At 38.2% G+C, this 21,605-nt stretch overlaps 1 protein-coding gene across 1 annotated transcript in view; it reads right to left on the bottom strand.

Annotated features, from left to right (window-relative positions):
- tango6 (transport and golgi organization 6 homolog (Drosophila)) overlaps window positions 1-21,605 on the bottom strand; it is a 215,056-nt gene that overhangs the window by 110,505 nt on the left and 82,946 nt on the right. Inside the window, exons 10-11 of the mRNA XM_051931454.1 lie at window positions 4,981-5,107; window positions 240-425 (exon numbers count right to left, since the gene is read on the bottom strand). Of these exons, the coding sequence (XP_051787414.1) occupies window positions 240-425; window positions 4,981-5,107 (313 nt within the window). The remainder of the gene's footprint in view (window positions 1-239; window positions 426-4,980; window positions 5,108-21,605) is intronic.

Genomic DNA, 21,605 nt, shown 5'->3' with positions numbered 1-21,605 from the left:
GAAATATATCCTGTCATCAGTATTCTTCTGTTTTCATAAAGATGTAGTAAAAGAGTTATAAAAAATAAAGATAACAAGAGAGACTAACTACAAAAATAAGAAGTATCAGCACTTTCAGAACCTGGCCTTTCATGGGAAATCAGTCATTTTTTGCAACAGATGTGCTTGACAGACTGAAAGGTTTCCTCTGGTTTTCAATTTACGCCATAAACTGCATAGACCAATAAACAAAGACTAACCTGTAATGGATTCTGAAACACAAAATGTGACAGTTTCTCGCACATTACGGCTAGCAGCTGTAGTGTTATCAGTTTCTCCTCCTGCTTCCTAACTTGTTGATTTTGATACTGCTCCAACTCCAGTAGATTCAAGCTTGATATATCAGTAGGTTCTTCTGTATTATCCACAATCAAAGTTGTCAACCGCTATATGTTAGAAACAAAATGATACAAAAAATAACTATGAACAAATTTACTTAGGTAATATGTACTCATTTCTCAAAGTACATTCTTCATATTGCTGCTGCAACATAAGTTATTTCCAAAGATTTTTTTAAAGGAACTATATTCATTAAGTCTCAACAGCAGTTAAACGTATAACAATTTCCTTGAATACAAGATTTCCCATCTAAAGCTAAAATGGATGGATCAAAAATTTAACCAAGGTAGTTGAGAATTTTGAATAGCAAGGTTATGAGTTTGCATTGCATTCTTTGCCTAAGATTTAAGTGGCTTAATATTCTGAGCCTGTGAAGGACAGGCCATGACCTTTTAGTCGAACTCCAGAGATATACTTTGTTGATATTTTCTATGTATTTCTTAGAACTGCTATGTATTTTTTGTTGACGAGGCCTGAACATACACAACTTTACATTCAGTGTCATTAGTACATTGTAAAGTCAAGGCATGGTATCCTCCGGGTTATTTTATATTCACGAGTTCTAATACAACCTAACAGTTGCCTTTTTAATTGCTCCTGAGCTGAGAATATAGCATCAATGAAAATCCCTTAATTCTTTGAGAGATTGCTTCCTCTAAGTCAGTGGTATCCATCTTCAGTTTATAAATAGTGCTGATATGGCACTTGATGTTTTTTTTTATATTAAACTGCATTTTTCAATTGTACAAAGTACTGCCTCCATAGCATTTGTTATCCCTCTACTTTTGATGATCTGAAAATTTCATAGGTTTCATAACTAAATGACATTATCATTAACCAAAAAAAAAAACCTTTATATTTGATTAAGAAAATGTTTCAAATGACAACCTACAGCCACTATGGCCCAGGATTAACTGGACTGGGGACCCCATTTTGCTGAGTCCATGCCCTGAAGGAGCACCTAAAAAAGTAGTTGTTAGTACATTGATTGTCTTAGCTACAATGGGCTGCATCTCGTGGAAAAACTGCCATGTCCCATGTATCACTCATGAAAATGTTTGTCTCAAAGTTTGGAACATTAAAACAAATGGTGGTGAAAGTAAAGTAATTTGGAACACAAGAATGCATGACTGTCTGATATTTTGCAATATCTTTATAATCATTCTGTTTTCATGTTATTTACAACTTTTGTGTGGGTATATTTCAATTTAACGTAGCAAAACTGTATCCTATTTTACTAAAGTCTATTGCTAACGTTTTATGCCATCAGCATTTATTCCCACCCAGGATACAGAAACATAGAAAATGAGTTTTCAACTTGTCTTTTACCACTTAAATAGAAGTATGCATGATTAAACTGTGAGTAAAGTAATTTAATTTTCACTTCAACTTTCACTTCATTGTCATATGGTTAGCCAAGGATTCTGGGGGGAAAAAAAGCTTCAAACTCAAAGTTATGAAGCAAAGAGAGTTGATAGATTAATGATTTTATTAAACCTTCCAATGTTTATAATGCCACTTCACTTTCAACCTGGGGGGTGCAGTTTTTACAGAACAATAAACAAAGGCATTGTGTTCACAAAATGTTGTCAACATTAACTGAATCTCGAAAGGCATATACATAAATGAAATAAATAAATATATATTCAGGTATAATTGATTATACTTTCATAGACTTACTACTCAATTTCCAAGAATGGTACAAGTATGCTTAGAACATCTAAGCATACTCTCCCATAGTAATAAATTCTAAAAATAAACACAGGCACCTCTGAACATGTCAGGCCTTCATTAACATATTTCTTAAAACAATATTCAAATGAACAACACCTATGCTAGAAAATCAAAAAGATACGGTAATGAAATAGCAAGATTATAACTAACAATAAACATACTTCATCAACAGAGGTGATAAAAGAGATGAGGAAAATAGATGAAATTAAAATATAGAAGAATTACATAAAATCTTTATTATCACAAAATCAGTCAATGTTATGTAAATAAAAATATGACTTTTAAAATTATCTGCTTTGCTTTAATATGTTTGGAATAAAGGATTAATGCATTAGTCAAACTAAAGTACCTTTGGAGGTGAACAATTTTCAATAGTGGGTGTTTCTCTCATAAATAAATATCAAGTGATAAACAGGAATTAAGTGAAATGAACAAAGAGAATTAAAGAATACACAGTGGCAAGAGCTAAACTTACTGTGAAAGAAAATACTTCATAATATCTTAAAAAGACACACCTTAACTATTATCCAAGTTTATTGTATAAATGCTTCTGCTATATACAATGTCTTAGAGCAGGAAAAAGGGTAATAGTTCCAAAGGCATAAAGGTGTAAAATCTGTACCGATAAAGAAAAATTAACATAAAAGGCCAAACTATGTAAGAAACGCAGTGGAGCCTAAGTAGAAATAAAATCTGTCAAAAGAATAGCCAGCTCAAAATATTTATATGGTAAAATTCTCAAGAAGTCCTGACTGTACACCAAAAGCTTGCTATTGCCATGGAGTAAGAAAAAAAAAAAAAGTTTTGTGCACTATATTAAACAAAGATGGTATATTGTGTATGTATGGTATTCTGGTATATTATCAATCACAACTATGCTTTGGAAAATTTTACAGGTGTAGTGTTTTGTTATCTTATGACCAATAAAGACTCTGTTTACCTCAAATCCACTTCAAACATATGTTGATCTGTTCTGTATTATAAAAATGTGCTGGTGGATTCAAGTAACACAGAGATTGTAGGAAAATATTTTACAGCATTATTGTGAAACTGCTTTAATTATCTACATTTAGAGCAGCAGTAGATATTAGGAGGGCTCAAAAACTTTGTGAAGTGATGGAGCAAATTTTTTTTGCCACAAAGTAGAGGTCTGCAAATAAGACAGACCATTATTTGTCTTTAATTTATTTGGCATTAATTTCCAATTCACCTGTATTAGCATAATGTTTTACAGAAGGTGTCTATACATAATGTATTTTCAATACTAAAATGTCATACAAATAATTAGTCATTCTTGGTATCCCATTAAACATCAATCAATCTGTTTTCCAAACTTGTTTTATCCTGCAGAGGGTTACAGACAGCTGAAGATTATCGTCATAGCATCATTCATAAAGGCAGCACCAAACCAGGACATGACTCACTAATGTAAACATAGAGTCACCAATCAACCCTATTACGTTTTTAGATAGTCAGAGTCCCTGCAGGAAAGTGCAGTGGATGCACAGGTAAATAGAGCACTCCTACTATGGGCATCATCTAGCATATACAACTCCCCTTACAAAACACAATATTACAAGGTGTTTTATAAACACACAGGAAAACAATTCAAAGCCAGAAGATGTAGTGAATAAACGTCTTTACAAAGGAATTATGCTAATGCTGGCAAATTAAACATAATGCGATTGTAAAAATGATAAATATAACTATTCACAACCAATACAGTGTGTGTGAATGGGACTTTTCAAAAATTAAACAGATAAATCCAACATCTGTTTGATTTTTCACAATCTTTTTTGTTGAATGCATCAATGTTCAAAAATGGTTCAAAGTTTACGTTGGATTAGTCTTACCCAATTTTGTATATTGTAATCTTTCTAGTTAGCTAATAAAAGGTGTCATTCTGCTTAACATCTTACCCAATTTTAAAATATTTGCCTTTGAAGCATACAGTCTGCACTGTACGTGTCAGTGAAACACGTTACCTTCAACAACATATCGCTGCTGAAGGTTTTTTTGTTAATCAAATAAAGCATGATCTTCCAAAGAATCAGTGATTGTGTTTATTCACTAACTGATACAGCTGCCTGTCGCCATTGTCTTCACCATGATTACTAAATGGCCAGATCACTTTTTTGGAATGATTTCTATTGCATTTTAGCCAGTTTATTGATGTTTTTGTTTTTTCTTCTGTTAATTACATTAGATATATATGATTATATAAATTCTTCATGGATGTACTGTATATTTTCTACTTACATTTTAAATTTTAAAATCTCTACAAGCACTCTTATTCTGTTTACTGTATGTAGCACTGTGTAAGAATTAGCTGAATTACATTTTAGGATCATCCAATGTAAACATAATTTCATTAAGCCTAGGAAATTCTAAGTTTCCAAATTGCATGGGAAGACATTAAGCACATCTTCTCAGTGCTAAAATTAGGTTACAAAAATGACCTAAAAGTTACTAGAAGATCCTGCAATAACTTGTACCTTGCTACAAAAATGAATATAAAATATGTAGAACAAACTGTTAAAACTGTTTAATCATAGCTCTAGCTTTGATCACTTTACATGCAACACAACACTGCAGTTTAGTACCACCACTTAAATCTGCAAGAATCCCAATATGTTTAGTATGCAACTGTAATATTATTATTGGCTACAAGCCTAAAAAAGTATGATTTTTTGTCAAAAAGCACTCAATGAATCAATCAATTATGCTCTCTAGGCAAAACAGAAATTTTTCATTCAATCTCTCAAGAAGCTGCTACTTAAAACCTAACAATTATATTAATTTAAATTACTGCTAATATTAAAACATTTCACTTACTGTAGATTTCAGCACTTACCCAATTTATCTTACCTTTAATATTTCAATAAAAAAGTCTCCAGCCAGATCACTATCTTGTTGGACAGCAAGTAAATCAACAAAACACTCAATGCGCCACTGTTCAGATGAAACCTTTTCATATAAATCATCATCTTCATCACTGTACATTAAAAAAAATATACAATGAATATTGCAACTTTGAAATTTTATAAAGAAAAGTGAAAGTAAGATAATACAGGTTGAGTATCCATAATCTGAAATACCTGGGACCAGCAGTATTTCAGAAGTCGATTTCTTTGGATTTTGGAAATATTTGCATATACAAAATGTGATATATTGGGGACACCTTTGATCAAGTAGGGAAATGCAGACAAACCAGTTCAATTTATGACTACTGCATAGAATAATTTATGTCACCGAGCCATTATTGGAATGTGTTTTGACATGACAAACACATTAAATATGACATATAGATTCTATTTTAATTGCGTATTTGCACTGAAGATGCACTGATGAAGTGCAATGTGTGTTCACAACATTACACGAAACCTTCAGTGTCTAAATCTCACCTCAGGTAGGTGTGTGATTTTTTTTTTCTAAAAACGGGTGCCTTGCAGCATTTTTAACTGTTGCGCAGGTGTTAATGTTTTCCCACTCACGCAGCATATTGAAACTGCCCATATGTAGCCCTAGGATTTGGGGCCCCCTCAATGTCCAGAGCATGCGCCCCTTTACTTAACTAAACGCCATCCCTCAGTGTCCGAAGTGTACAGTCAGTACTATGAGACATCAAGGAGCAGGGGACTGGGGATGCCTCTTGGTGTCTACTTACCTGAACGCCGCCCCTCAGATGATGGCGCCCTAAGAAGCCACCTAAACAGTTGTCTGGCTCTGGGGTGTGTTGCGGCACTTCATGTAGGACCCCCAACTCCCAACCTCCCGACAGCTGATGAAGTGATGGAGCTTCATGGCACTCGCCACTTCACAGGGAACCCCAACCCAGGTCAGTCAGCTTTTTAGCACTTCATGGTGACAACAGCAACCTTCCTGTCCCTGGTCATCAATTATGTGTTGTAGCTTTAAGGTCTCGATGATTCATGGAGGACCAGACATCACCCCCTCACCCCGACTCAGAATGAAGAAAATTATTTTGGAATCTGCACATAATGTTGTTCACATTTGCAGAGCAGTAAAAACAGATCAGAGGAAACATAAGTGGCATCATGTCCATGATTAAAATGTTTTAGATTTTGGAGCATTTCTGGTTTTGAATTTTTTTTATTAGTGATGCTCAACCTGTATTGTAATTGAACAATTTAAATATCAAGGGTTAATAAGCAGATATAATTTTTACAGAAGGTTGGAAATGTGCTTATTTTTTACTCATCTTACAATTAAAACATTAAATTCACAAGAAGGACTATATAGTCAGCCTAGTAGCATAGTATTGAGTATGATGACTTAATGAAAATTTGACAATCCAGGGGTTTCTAAACATAAAATAGGGTAATGCAACAAAAAACAAAAAAAAAACCACATTTATAACTTAAGTGGTCTAGTGTTAGTTTTCAAATAAACCTAAGCAGAAGGCCCAAAGAATAAAATAAAGCATGGTACTCTTCAAATAAAAGGTAATGTCTAATGAAGAATCTTACAGATGAAATAAAATAAAACCTTAGTCTTTAAAAGTGGCTGGCAATCATCATATATCAAAACTGCCATAAATGTTTAAATCATTTTCACATGTTAAATAAAGTGTATTTGTTCCAGTAAAGGAAAAAATATAATTTCTAAATGAATATACAGTTGAGCAGCTATTAACACAAAAACTAGTAAAATAACTACCGTAACTGTTCAATGTAACAGAAAAAACAAATCCTTGTAAGAATTGACACTGACATAATCACTGGGCCACAACTATGTTTCTAGACATTAACATCTCTGCACATGTCATCAAACTGGGATCATGTTGTGGTTTTCACAATGTTATGTAGGCTGTTTCTGAAGTCCAGTAACTGTCTGTGTTTAGTTATGTGAAGTCTGACAAAGTTTATTAAGTGAGTAGCTCATTCTACCCATGCTGTAGCAACACCAAAAGGTGCTTCATTTGTTTATATTTCTAGAAATCTGCACTTACTATGTAAGCTTTGGACTTTAAAGATGATGGGCCATGGCCCTCATCCACATCCATTTTGACTGAACCTACAAATGGATATAGACCAAAAAGATTTACATTTATAAGGAAGGGTAATGCACACACAGTACAAAAAAATCACTGTTGTGTACTGGTCTTGTGAAAATTTCTAAGTCTCCCTTTCACTTATTAACAGTAAGCCACTCAGATCTTTCCAGGTAACATCTAACTCTTACTTTTTGTTTAAGTCAATTTGCTTCTATGAAAAGGAGAGAAGGAATAACATGTTTTATCTACTGCTTTCATTAAACTTTAGGTACAATAAAGTATTTATTTCTTATCAATTTTTTATGGCTTTCCTTTTACAATTATATTTTTATAAATATAAATTTTTATCTATACATATTAATAAAAGGCAAAGCCCTCACTGACTGACTGACTGACTGACTGACTGACTGACTGACTGACTCACTCACTCACTCACTCACTCATCACTAATTCTCCAACTTCCCGTGTAGGTGGAAGGCTGAAATTTGGCAGGCTCATTCCTTACAGCTTACTTACAAAAGCTAGGCAGGTTTCATTTCGAAATTCTACGCGTAATGGTCATAACTGGAACCTGTTTTTTGTCCATATACTCTAATGGAGGAGGCGGAGTCACGTATCGCGTCATCACGCCTCCTACGAAATCACGTGAACTAAAAACAAGGAAGAGATTTACAGCACGAGTCAAACGCGGGAACGAAGGTAAATGACGTTAATTTTTGAGTGTCTTTTAATACTGTGTAAGCATACATATTAACACATGTGCAATTAAACGTGTGCATTTACGGGGTGATTTCTCAGGCTTAAAAGCTCGCCTTTTATCAAACACGGGAACAAAGGTAAATGACGTTGTTCACTGTCTTTTAATACTGTGTAAGCATACATATTAACACATGTGCAATTAAACGTGTGCATTTACGGGGTGGTGATTTCTCAGGCTTAAAAGCTTGCCTTTTACTAAAAAGGTAAATGCAAACTGTTTTCATTCTGAAGGGCACAAGCCACGTTAGATTTCAGACGTTAAACGCGCAAAAATGTCAGTACACCAGAAAAATAAGCGCAACATATTATCAGTTGTATTGTATGCTTACAATACATATACAAATGTGTTAATCGTTAACTAATATTATGGGATGGTGTTTTTCGACTTGCGCCTTGATTTAAACGATTGCATTTCTTGGTGGGTTTGCGTAGCTTATTGTCAATATCTTTACACCTCTTTTTAAGACTTAATTTAAAAAGGTTTTCTTTTCTTCTTAAATAAAATTTAAAAGCAATACTTCACCGCTGCGAAGCCCCTCTAGCGCTGACGTCCGAGGTTCGATTACCGTAAGCGAGTGCAGTGAGTGTGTACGCCTGATGAGCCAAGAATAAGGGGGAAAGACGTGTCGCGTACTCTTTTGCATTATTTGACAGTAAACTATTTTCAATCATTCTATGATCTGCTTCTCACAACTAAAGGCACCGTGGCTGATGTTACCTCACTTGCTGGCCAACCATAAGCGTTACCTGGTAGGTAACCAGCCACTCACTTCACTCCCTTACGGGAATCGAACCTCTGAGGTTTTCTTTTCTTCTTAATTAAAATTTAAAAGCAATACTTCACCGCTGCTAAGCCCCTCTAGCGCTGACGTCCGAGGTTCGATTACCGTAAGCAAGTGCAGTGAGTGTGTACGCCTGATGAGCTAAGAATAAGGGGGAAAGATGTGTCGCGTACTCTTTGCATTATTTGACAGTAAACTATTTTCAACCATTCTATGATCTGCTTCTCACAACTGAAGGCACCGTGGCTGATGTTACCTCACTTGCTGGCCAACCATAAGCGTTACCTGGTAGGTAACCAGCCACTCACTTCACTCCCTTACGGGAATCGAACCTCGGACGTCAGCGCTACAGGCAAAGCCCCTAAAATTGCGCCACGGCATGTGGTTCGTTTATTTGACAGCATGTAGATCGGGGTAATTACATTCATGGCATTCGTAGTCTGATTCACAATCTGACTGTATGGGTGGTTACCTACCAGGTAACGCTTATGGTTAGCCAGCAAGTCAGCTCGAAGTGATCACTCGTGTGAAGGCAGCTTCACAAAAAAACAGATCCTTAACAAATTGTTATTTTTATATTTTCCTTAATTTAAAAAGGTTTCTTTTCTTCTTAATAAAAATTCAAAAGCAGTACTTCGCCGGTGCAAAGCGCGGGGATTTGAGCGACTGACGCATACAGACATATTCATGAGTGCAGGTACTTCAGAAAGAAAGCACAGTGTAAACCTAAACTTTAAATTAAGTTCATAGACCTACAAAAGGTTGCCATTGATTTGAGGCAAGATTGCTTTTCTCCTGTACAACTATATGTTGCATTCTTAACAGTAAGCTTGCACGGCTTGGTCATATTACAATCGGAGTGCTGAACTGACAACGTGGTATACAAACAGAACTATAACAATCGTAAAAAAAGAAAACAAAAAAAGCGAAGAACCCTTGGATTTAATAAAAAGGCTCCTTCCTTGGCGAAGCAAGGAAAAAGGAAGACCTTATATGGCGTTCGTTTATAAAACAGCGGAAAAGCTGTGTTAAGGCTGCTTTACAAAAAAACAGATCCTTAACAAATTGTTATTGGTATATTTTCCCTCAATTTAAAAAGGTTTTCTTCTTAATAAAAATTTAAAAGCAGTACTTCGCGGGGATTTTTATATATATATATATATATATATATATATATATAGATAGATATAGATATATATATATATATAGATATAGATATATATAGATAGATAGATATAGATATATATATATATATATATAGATGTATATAGAGATATAGATATATATAGATAGATATAGATATATATAGGTATATATATGTATGTATGTCTATATATATATATATGTAAATATGTAGATATATGTGTATATATATGTAGATATATGTAGATATATATATATATATATATATATATATATATATATATATATATATATATGTAAATATGTACATGTATATATATGTCTCTGTATGTGTATATATATATATACTAGCAAAATACCCGCGCTTTGCAGCGGCGAAGTACTGCTTTAAAATTTTAAATAATAAACTGAGGGAAATTATACCAATAATTATTTGTTAAGGATCTCTTTGTATACCATGTTGTCAGTTCGCCCCTCCGGTTGTAATATGACCAAGTTGTGCGCTGAGCTTACTCTTGAGCATGCAACGTATAGTTGGCCATGTGAAAAGCAAATCAAGAACAGCAAAACCGCGGCCAGCTGCGGAGCGAAATGAAGTGAATGAAATGAGGTGAATGGGAGGGGAGATGATCACGTGACTCCAACACCCGCCTTAACTCTCCATCCCTCCACAAACACACAAACACAATCTCTTTATATATATATATAGATAGTATATATATGTTGATATGTGTATATATATATATATGTATATATATGTGAATGTGTATATGTATATATGTATATATATATATAAATATGTATATGTAGATATGTGTATATGTAGATATGTATATATATTTATATATGTTTATGTATATATATATGTTTACATAATCTCTTTAACACACTACTTCTCCGCTGCGAAGCACGGGTATTTCGCTAGTATATTTATATAATTATATATACACACATACATACATACATACACACACACACACACACACAGTGGGTATAGAAAAGAATCACCCCCTACGAAATATTCCCATTTTTTTTTGCTTTACATTCATAAATGAAAACACACAAACCAATATTTTTTCCAGCTTTAGTTACTCAATGCAATCTATAACATCCAAGTGAAAGATATCACAGCCACAGTTCAGAAGAATTTTAAAAAATAAAAAACAAGAAATACTGAGATTAATAAAGGATCACACCCCTCCTAAACAATATTTGTAAACTCAATCAGGTGTAAGTAACCACCATTTCCATTGCAGACCACGGTTACTGGTTTCCCCCTGTGATCAATTGTAATGTGTGATTAGTGAAGCATAAAAGCAGCTGTTTCTGGAGCATTCCCTTGCTTGACAGTGCAACTGGCAGCAAACGACTGACTATGGGTGGCAAGCCACTTTCAAAAGATCTCAGGGATAGAGTTGTGGACAGACATAAGGCAGGAGATGGATACAGAAAAATCTCAAAGGCTTTATCAATCCCATGGAGCACAGTAAAGTCCATAATAAAGAAATGGCAAATGTTTGGTACTACTAGGACCCACCTTGGAACCGGCTGTTCCACCAAACTGAATGGAAGAGCAAGGAGGAAACTGGTAAGAGAGGATACCAAGAGGCCAATGGCCACTTTGAAGGAGTTACAGAATTTTATGGCAAAGAGTGGTCATTGTGTGCATGTGAGAACAATTTCACAAGTGCTCCACAATTGTGGCTTGTGCAGGAGGATTGCAAGGAAAAAGCCACTTCTCAAGAAAGGCCACATTAAGGCTCATTTCAGCTTTGCCAGAACGCACCTTGAAGATTCTGATGCCAAGTGGAAAAAGGTATTATTGTCAGATGAGACCAAAAATGAACTATCTGGCCTCAATACCAAATGGTACGCATGGCGAAAATCCAATGCAGCTCACCATCCACAACATACCATACCTACAGTAAAGCATGGAGGTGGCAGCATCCTGTTGTGGGGATGTTTCTTTGCCTCAGGGCCTGGGGCTCTCATTAGGGTAGAAGGAAAAATGGATAGAGCAATATACCGTCAAATTCTTGAGGAAAACCTGCTACCCTCTGCCAGAAAGTTGAAGATGGGTAGAATGTTCACCTTTCAACACGACAACGACCTAAAGCATACAGCAAAATTGACCACATAGTGGCTGAAGGAGAAAAAAGTGAATGCCCTCGTGTGGCCCCAGTCAGAGCCGAGACCTAAATACAATTGAAAATCTGTGGAAAGAGTTGAAGATAGCAGTCCACCAATGCTCACCATCTAATTTGACCAAACTTGAACAGTTCTGTAAAGAAGAGTGGGCAAATATTGCTCAGTCTAGATATGCAAAGCTGATAGAGAGGTATCCCAACAGACTCAAGGCTGTCATTAAAAGCAAAAAGTGGCTCAACAAAATATTAACATTGAGGTGTGATCCTTAATCTCAGTATGTCTTGTTTTTAATTTTTTTTATAATTATTCTGAACTGTAGCTATGATATTTTTCACTTGGATGTTATAGGTTGCACTGAGTAAGTAAAGCTAGGAGGAAATATTTTTTGTGTGTTTGTTTTCATTTAAGGCTGTAAAAGAAAAAAATGGGAATATTTCAAAGGGGGTGATTCTTTTCTATCCCCACTGTGTATATATATATTATACTAGGGGGCTCTGCCCCCCGCTCATCTGCTGCTCGCGTTGTGAAGGGAGGGGCTGAATGCACGCTAAGGAGATGTGGATAGATCAGCTGCTGGCTTGCTGCTCCTGCTGCCGAGCTGCGTGTTTTGCTTGTCGCGCTGCGTGTCGATCATTTAAAAGCCTGTACAGCAGCTGTCCTCACTTCGCTTGCCCACCCCCTTCCCCAGGGGCGTGCTACGCACCAGCCACTTCACATCTCTTCCGCTCGCATTGTGAATTGGGGAGGCCTGAACGCACGCTAAGATGCAGCAGACGGATCTGCTGCTGGCTTGCTGCTGACAAGCTGCATGTTCTGCTTATCATGCTGCTCGTCAATCATTTAAAAGCCTGTACAGCAGCTGTCCTTTTGTCTCACTGCCTTGTCTTGCAGGACATCAAAGTGTCTTCCGAGAAGATCACGTCTCGACCCAAAATTTTTTTTATTATAATAGAGAGATATATACACACACACACATATATATACAAATATATACACACACACACACAAATACATACACGCACGCACGCACACACACACACACACACAAATATATACACGCACGCACGCACACACAAATATATACACGCACACACACAAATATATACATGCACACACACAAATATATACACGCACGCACGCACACACAAATATATACACGCACACACACACAAATATATATATATATACACGCACACACACACACACAAATATATATATATATATATATATATATATATATATATATACACATACATATATACTGTATCTATACTAATAAAAGGCAAAGCCCTCACTGACTCACTGACTGACTCACTCATCACTAATTCTCCAACTTCCCGTGTAGGTAGAAGGATGAAATTTGGCAGGCTCATTCCTTACAGCTTACTTACAAAAGTTAGGCAGGTTTCATTTCGAAATTCTATGCGTAATGGTCATAACTGGAACCTGTTTTTTGTCCATATACTCTAATGGAGGAGGCGGAGTCACATATTGCGTCATCACGTATTACGCCTCCTACGTAATCATGTGAACTGAAAACGAGGAAGAGATTTACTGCACAAGTCAAATGCGGGAACGAAGGTAAATGACGTTAATTGTTGACTGTCTTTTAATACTGTGTAATTGTTGAGTGTCTTTTAATACTGTGTAAGCATACATATTAACACATGTGCAATTAAACGTGTGCATTTACGGGGTGATTTCTCAGGCTTAAAAGCTCGCCTTTTATTAAAAAGGTAAATGCAAACTCTTTTCATTCTGAAGGGCACAAACCACGTTAGATTTCAGTCGTTAAACGCGCAAAAATGTCAGTACACCAGATAAATAAGCGCAACATATCATCAGTTGTATTGTATGCTTACAATACATATAGAAATGTGTTAATCGTTAACTAATATTATGGGATGGTGTTTTTCGACTCGCGCCTTGATTTAAACGATTGCATGTCTTGGTGGGTTTGCGTAGCTTATTGTCAATATCTTTACACCTCTTTTTAAGACTTAATTTAAAAAGGTTTTCTTTTCTTCTTAATTAAAATTTAAAAGCAATACTTCACCGCTGCGAAGCCCCTCTAGCGCTGACATCCGAGGTTCGATTACAGTAAGCGAGTGCAGTGAGTGTGTACGCCTGATGAGCCAAGAATAAGGGGGAAAGACGTGTCGCGTACTCTTTGCATTATTTGACAGTAAACTATCTTCATCCATTCTATGATCTGCTTCTCACAACTGAAGGCACCGTGGCTGATGTTACCTGACTTGCTGGGCAACCATAAGCGTTACCTGGTAGGTAACCACCCACTCACTTCACTCCCTTACGGGAATCGAACCTCGGACGTCAGCGCTAGAGGCGAAGCCCCTAAAATTGCGCCACGGCGTGTGGTTCGTTTATTTGACAGCATGTAGATTGGGGTAATTACATTCACTGCATTCGTAGTCTGATTCACAATCTGATTGTATGGGTGGTTACCTACCAGGTAACGCTTATGGTTAGCCAGCAAGTCAGCTCGAAGTGATCACTCGAGTGAAGGCAGCTTCACAAAAAAACAGATCCTTAACAAACTGTTATTGGTATATTTTCCCTCAATTTAAAAAGGTTTTCTTTTCTTCTTAATAAAAATTTAAAAGCAGTACTTCGCCGGTGCGAAGCGCTGGGATTTGAGCGACTGACGCATACAGACATATTCATGAGTGCAGGTACTTCAGAAAGAAAGCACCGTGTAAACCTAAACTTTAAATTAAGTTCATAGACCTACAAAAGGTTGCCATTGATTTGAGGCAAGATTGCTTTTCTCATGTACAACTATACGTTGCATTCTTAACAGTAAGCTTGCACAGCTTGGTCATATTACAACCTGAGTGCTGAACTGACAACGTCGTATACAAAGAGAACTATAACAATTGTAATAAACAAACAAAAAAAAAAAGCGAAGAACCCTTGGATTTAATAAAAAGGCTCCTTCCTTGGCGAAGCAAGGAAAAAGGAAGACCTTATATGGCGTTCGTTTATAAAACAGCGGAAAAGCCGTGTTAAGGCTTTTGGGATATTTTCCCTCAATTTAAAAAGCTTTTCTTCTTAATAAAAATTTAAAAGCAGTACTTCGCTGGGATTTAGATATATATATATATATATATATATTTATGTATATATAGATATAGATATATATATATATATATAGATGTATATAGAGATATAGATATATATAGATATATATAGATATATGTATGTATGTATGTCTATATATATATATATATATATATATATATATATGTAAGCTTATATGTACTGCCTTACTTCTCTTTAAGAAAGGAAGATGTAATGATACTTGATTTAAACGATTCCATGTCTTGGTGGGTTTGCGTAGCTTATTGTCAATATCTTTACACCTTTTTTTAAGACTTATTGACTGAAACGGGCTTTCACAAAAAAAGTTAGGGCTTTGCTACAGGATACACCCTCCACAAGTTAAGCAAATAAAAATAAAAGTGTATATTTCTGTTTTATTTAAACCTTTTAAGTTCGTATGCATAGCCCCATTTGGCTGTTTTAGTTTTTTTTTTCTTTCTTCAGTAATATTTAATCTCCTTAAAGAAAAAGAACATATGCATTTTACTTTTTTTGTATCTCTTTAGTAGTATTTTAGTGTAAAAGGATAACCAGTATTTAAACCTTTTATGTTACTTTATAAAGTTATTTTACACAAGGTTGAAAAATTTATAAGAAAGCTACATATTTTGGCAGCTGCTGCTTTAATTTTCAATGAAATGAAAAAAGCTCTCCAAGAGAAAACCTCAATGAAGAAGAAACAAAAAAAGGAGAAACCCTCATTTATAAAGGTTTGCTGCAGATGACTTGACTGAAAATAAATTAATAGTACCTATGTGTATAATACATATTTATCTATTTGACTTATGCCTTTATTCCAGCAACTTGCAACATCTGAGGTACAATTTGTTACATTACTTTTGTTTTTTGCAGCACAGGCAGGTGAAGTGACTTCCTCAGGGTCACACAGTGGTGTCAGTACCAGGATTTGAACTGACAAGCTCCGGGTTTGCTGAAATATTACTAAAGAAAGAAAAAAAACGAAAACGGGCAAATAGGGCTTTGCATACAAATGTCCATTCATCCATTATCCAACCCGCTATATCCTAAATACAGGAGCCAATAAGTAGATATGTATATATACAGTATATATGTGAATGTATGTATGTATGTATATATTTATATGTATATATATATATATATATGTAGATATGTAAATTTGTATATGTATATGTGGATGTGTATATGTATACACAGTAATCCCTCCTCCATCGCGGGGGTTGCGTTCCAGAGCCACCCGTGAAATAAGAAAATCCGCGAAGTAGAAACCATATGTTTATATGGTTATTTTTATATTGTATATTATACAGAAATATATACCTTTATTTTTACTTCCTTAACTTGTGGAGGTTGTATCCTGTAGCAAAGCCCTAAGTTTTTTCATGAAAGCCCCTTTCAGTCAATAAGCCTTAAAAACAGGTGTAAAGATAAACTTGCAGCAACGCTATTCAATTACACTTGCCTAACGCCTCTCCTAAGGGGACATACTGTGGGATCTAGGCATCAGTCAAAGCACCAATCACAGGCCCGATTAGAAAGCGGGAAGCTGTGATTTGTCGTCTCCCTCCCATGTAACAATCACAGCCCGTGTTACAACGCACTATGTATGTTTGTGTATATGTATATATGAAGAGGATGGATGTATATGTGTGTGTTTATGTATGTGTGTATATGTATGTGTATATATATATGTATATACAGTGGAACCTCGAGATACGATCACCTCTGTATACGAGAAATTCAAAATACGAGTAAAGTATGAGCGAAAAATTCAGATCTAAATACGAGCATTGGCTCGCGTAACGAGCCACGAGCCAGGCTGTGGGTATAGCTCGCGGCTTAGCGAGGGGGCGTGGTAGCAGTTGCGAGCCGCGATCTGCGGTGTCTGCGTTTCTCACTTAAGTGCACAGGTGGGAAACTGCCCACATCCATGATTGTTCCTGTGGCTGATGGGCTGCAGCTGCCATGTCCTCCCCGCATATATAGAGAAGCACGAGCCGGTTAAGGGGGAGAAGAAGTGAAAGAAAAGAGAGGAGAGAGAACGGAGGTGGCAGGCAGGCAGGCGGAAGTCGGTGCGGGAGAGCGAGCGAGTGCAGGCTCGCGTGTAGCTGAACAGTGAGCTGAACAGGCGAGCCAAACAGCTGAAGCAGGACGGTGTAGAGAAGGTCAGCTGCATTAAGAGTGTCTCGCCTGTTGCAGAGCCCGCAGGTGAGACGCTAACAGAGAAGAAGCACCGGGGATTGTCATCTGTTTTTTAAAGACGGCATCCTTTTGACGTTTTAACCTCGTGTTAAAGGATTGTTATTCTTGTGTATTTTAAACCTCCACTTCACAACTGTTTTAAGGATTATTTATTTAAAGATTTATTGAATGCTCTACTGCACTTTGGACACCTGTTTTGATTCTTTTAATAATCAGTTATATTATTTACCAGTGTTATTTATTAAAGGTAGACTACAGTATATATAATTTATCAGTGTTATTTGTTAGGAAAATTGATTTTTATGTTAATATATTTGGGGTGCGGAACGGATTAACTGGATTTCCATTATTTTCAATGGGGAAGTTTGTTCTAGATACGAGAAATTCGCTATACAAGCTCAGTGCTGGAACGAATTAAACTCGTATCTAGAGGTTCCACTGTATATGTATATGGAGATATGTGTATATATGTATATATGTATATGTATGTTTACATAATCTCTTTAACACACTACTTCTCCGCTGCGAAGCGCGGGTATTTTGCTATATATATATATATGCGAATGTATGTATGTATGTATATATGTATATATATATGTAGATATGTATATATTTATATGTATATATATGTACATATGTATATATATATATATATGTATATGTGTGTATATGTATATATATGTATATGCAGATATGTGTATATGTAGATATGTATATATATGTATATATGTTTATGTATATATATATGTTTACATAACCTCTTTAACACACTACATCTCCGCTGCGAGGCGCGGGTATTTTGCTAGTATATAAATATACAGGAGACAGCTAAAGGGATTGAGTAAGGGCAATTCCGAATCACACCAGGATACGACAGAGTGCACTGACTCTTTTTCTTCCTTTCCTGCAGACCATTCACAGGAGATTTCACCTGGTCCTCTTGACCTCACTTCCTGTCTTCCCCTTTAAAAGCCTCCACCTTTTCCCTATTCCCTCAGTTCTGTTTTGGACTCGGTTTTGTGCACATCAGTGCTGTATTCATTTTTCGACTTTGCAGCCAGGATACCAATTATACGGGTGGCTGCCCCAAACCTTGCTATGGCTCTGTGTGGAGTTTGTGACACTGGCGTAGTCGGCAGGATGGAAAGGTCCTGGAAGAGAAGGGGACTGGACTTGCACCGTACCCAGGTGGGAGCATACCGGGACCGAGTTTTCAGGCGGGGAGGGTGTCCCGTGATTCAGAAAGACCCAGTGCAGACTCCATCCCTGGCCCACTTAACTGGACAAACCAGGTGGGCCAAGGGGTGTGTGGGAGGTGCTCACAGACTTGGGCTGCTCCAGAGGAGGGAGGTGAAGGGGGCTTATTATGCTCTCCCGGGGGAGAGTGCCCGTTTCCCTGTGAAGGCAGAACCCAGACTTTCACCTAGGGGTGCCCCAGACTGGCAGATGAATAAAATACGAAAGTGGAGGTTCGACCCAGAGCGGCCGACCCACAAGCAAGCCTGGTCATTGTGAGCTGCTGTAGGGCACTGGTTACGGCCAGGTGAAAAAAAGCCCTACCAAATAGTAGAGCAGGTGGATTGCTACCTGATCCTAAAAGCTCTACCCTGCGGTTTTGCCCAGCCAGTCTGGGGTTAAGACTTTCAAAATATGAAAGGTTTAATAGACCTCATTGAGGCGGAGGGGACGGCCTTGAAACCTGGGGGATCAGAACCATCCCTTAGTCGAGCTCAGCCGCCATACGTCCCTAAAAATAGCCTAAAGCCATCGCATGGGAATTACTGTAGTAGGGGTCTTTGCGCTTGTAGGCATCCCTATGGAAGTCCTGACAGACCAAGGGACGACTTTTACCTCAGAGACGTTCAAGGAGACTGCTAAGTTACTTAAAATAAAGCATCTAAAGACCTCGGTATATCATCCTCAAACCGACGGTTTGGTAGAGAGATTCAATTAGACTCTCAAACAAATGCTTCGTAAGGTGGTCAACGAGGATGGAAGGAACTGGGATCAGCTTCTCCCCCTTGTCCTTTTTGCCTATAGGGAAGTCCCCCAAGCCTCCACAGGGTTCTCCACTTTTGAATTATTGTATGGGTGACAACCCCGGGGCATATTGGATATCTTAAAAGAAGGATGGGAAGAAGAGGCTCTTCCCTCTACAAATATATTGGAATATATCGCTCAATTACATGATAGATTTGGTAAAATTCGGCCCCTCCTCAAAAGTCACATGGAAGAGGCACAAGCAGCACAGGTCCGATATTACGACCATGGCACATCTCTCCCGGAGTTCCGCCATGGAATCTAGTACTTACCTCCCACTCTAAGTTACTTGCCCATTGGCAAAGTCCCTACAAAGTTAAGGAGAGGAAAGGACTCGTGGACTATTTGGCGAGTCAATCCAATTGTCGGCCGAGGGAGAGGGTTTATCATGTAAATCTGCTGAAACCGTGGAAGGACAGGGATCCCGATCCCTCCTCCGGTCAGTCCGCTCACTCTTTGCTCACACGGTTAGCCTTAACTTTGGTGCGGATTTAAGTCCCAGATAACGCCAGGAGCTGGAAACAGCTATCCTGTCCGTCCCAGAGGTAGTGAGTGAAAACCATGGAAGGACCTCTCTGATTGAGCACGACATTGTGACAGAGCCCGGGGTTATAGTCCAAGAACATCCATATCGTCTTCCCGAGGCAAAACGAGCTGAAGTGGAGCTTGAGATCAACCACATGCTGGAACTAGGAGTAATCGAGGAAAGTCATAGTCCCTGGTCCAGTCCAGTTGTATTGGTCGCGAAGCCTGACAAGAGTTGGAGGTTTTGCAACGACTTCCATCAACTTAATCAAGTCTCCCAATTTGATGCTTATCCAATGCAACGAGTGGATGACCTCCTCGAGAGGCTTGGACAGGCTCAATATTTGACCACACTGGACATGACAAAGGGGTATTAACAGGTTCCTTTAACGGACTCCGCGAAGGTTAAGACCGAGTTTAGCACCCCTAGCAGACACTGGCAGTATCGTGTCCTTCCATTTCGATTACACGGGGCTCCGGCAAACTTTCAGCATCTGGTGGACAAAGTGCTCAGGCCTCATAACTCATATAGTGCTGCCTAACTAGATGACATGGTCATCTATTCCAGCACATGGATGGAACACATACAGCAGGTAAAAGCGATATTGCGGACACTTGGTGAAGCCGGGCTTCGGATTAATCCCAAGATATGTTTCTTTGGATTGAGCAAAGCCAAGTATTTAGGCTACCTGGTGGGTCGGGGTACCATGATACCACAGTGCTCCAAAGTACAGTAGATGCCATTTTGAAATGGCCCTGTCCACGAACCAAGCGGAAGGTCCAAGCCTTTCTCGGGTCAGCGGGGTACTACCGCCGGTTTGTGCCACGGTTCTCGGAGAGAGCGGCGCCCTTGACAGATTTGACAAAGAAGAGGGCACCAAGCATTGCGGTATGGACTGAAAAGACAGGTGCTGCATTTAGTGAGTTGAAGCAGGCCCTTACGTCCACACCTATTTTGAAAGCACCTAACTTTTCTTTACCTTTCATCCTCCAGACGAGGCCTGGGGGCCGTGCTGAGCCAAAGCGTCGATGGTGTGGAACACCCCATCATGTTCCTGAACTGGAAACTGTTGGACCGGGGGAACAGGTATGCGGCGGTGGAGAGGGAGGCTTTGGCGATTAAATGGGCAATTACTCAGCTGAGGTACTACCTGTTGGGCCGAGATTTCACCCTTGTCACAGACCATGCACCTTTACAGTAGATGGCCCTGCACAAGAAGTCGAATCCGCAGGTCACCCGGTGGTTTCTTGACCTCCAGCCGCACAAGTTTTCACTCATTCTTCATTTAGGCTCTCTTCACGGCGATGTTCTTTCTCGGGTTCACAACCTCTCGGTTAGGGTCACCCGACCCGACAGGTCTGGGCTGAGGGAGGGGCCTTGTCACACACGTGCGCATGGGAAGGCAGCTAAAGAGTTTGAGTAACGGCAATTCCTAAACAGACCAGGATATGACAAAGTGCACTGACTCTTTTTCTCTCTTTCCTGCAGACCATTCATGGGAGATTACACCTGGTCCTCTTGACCTCACTTCCGGGTCCGAGCCTATGGAAGACAACCTTGTCGGCTCTGGCCCCTGTGATGTCACAGCTGGGCTCGAGCCTATGGCTGAAGACCCTCATGAGCTCGACCCCTTTGACCTCACTTATTGTCTTCCCCTTTAAAAGCCTCCACCTTTTCCCTATTTCCTCAGTTCTGTGCACATCAGTGCTGTATTCATTTTTCGACTTTGCAGCCAGGATACCAATTATACGGGTGGCTGCCCCAAACCTTGCTA

The sequence above is a fragment of the Erpetoichthys calabaricus genome, chromosome 9, assembly GCF_900747795.2.
Source record: "Erpetoichthys calabaricus chromosome 9, fErpCal1.3, whole genome shotgun sequence".
In the NCBI taxonomy this organism is placed as follows: domain Eukaryota; kingdom Metazoa; phylum Chordata; class Cladistia; order Polypteriformes; family Polypteridae; genus Erpetoichthys; species Erpetoichthys calabaricus.
The sequence above is the reverse complement of the archived record's forward strand: the minus strand, read 5'-3'. Positions and strand labels throughout refer to the sequence as shown.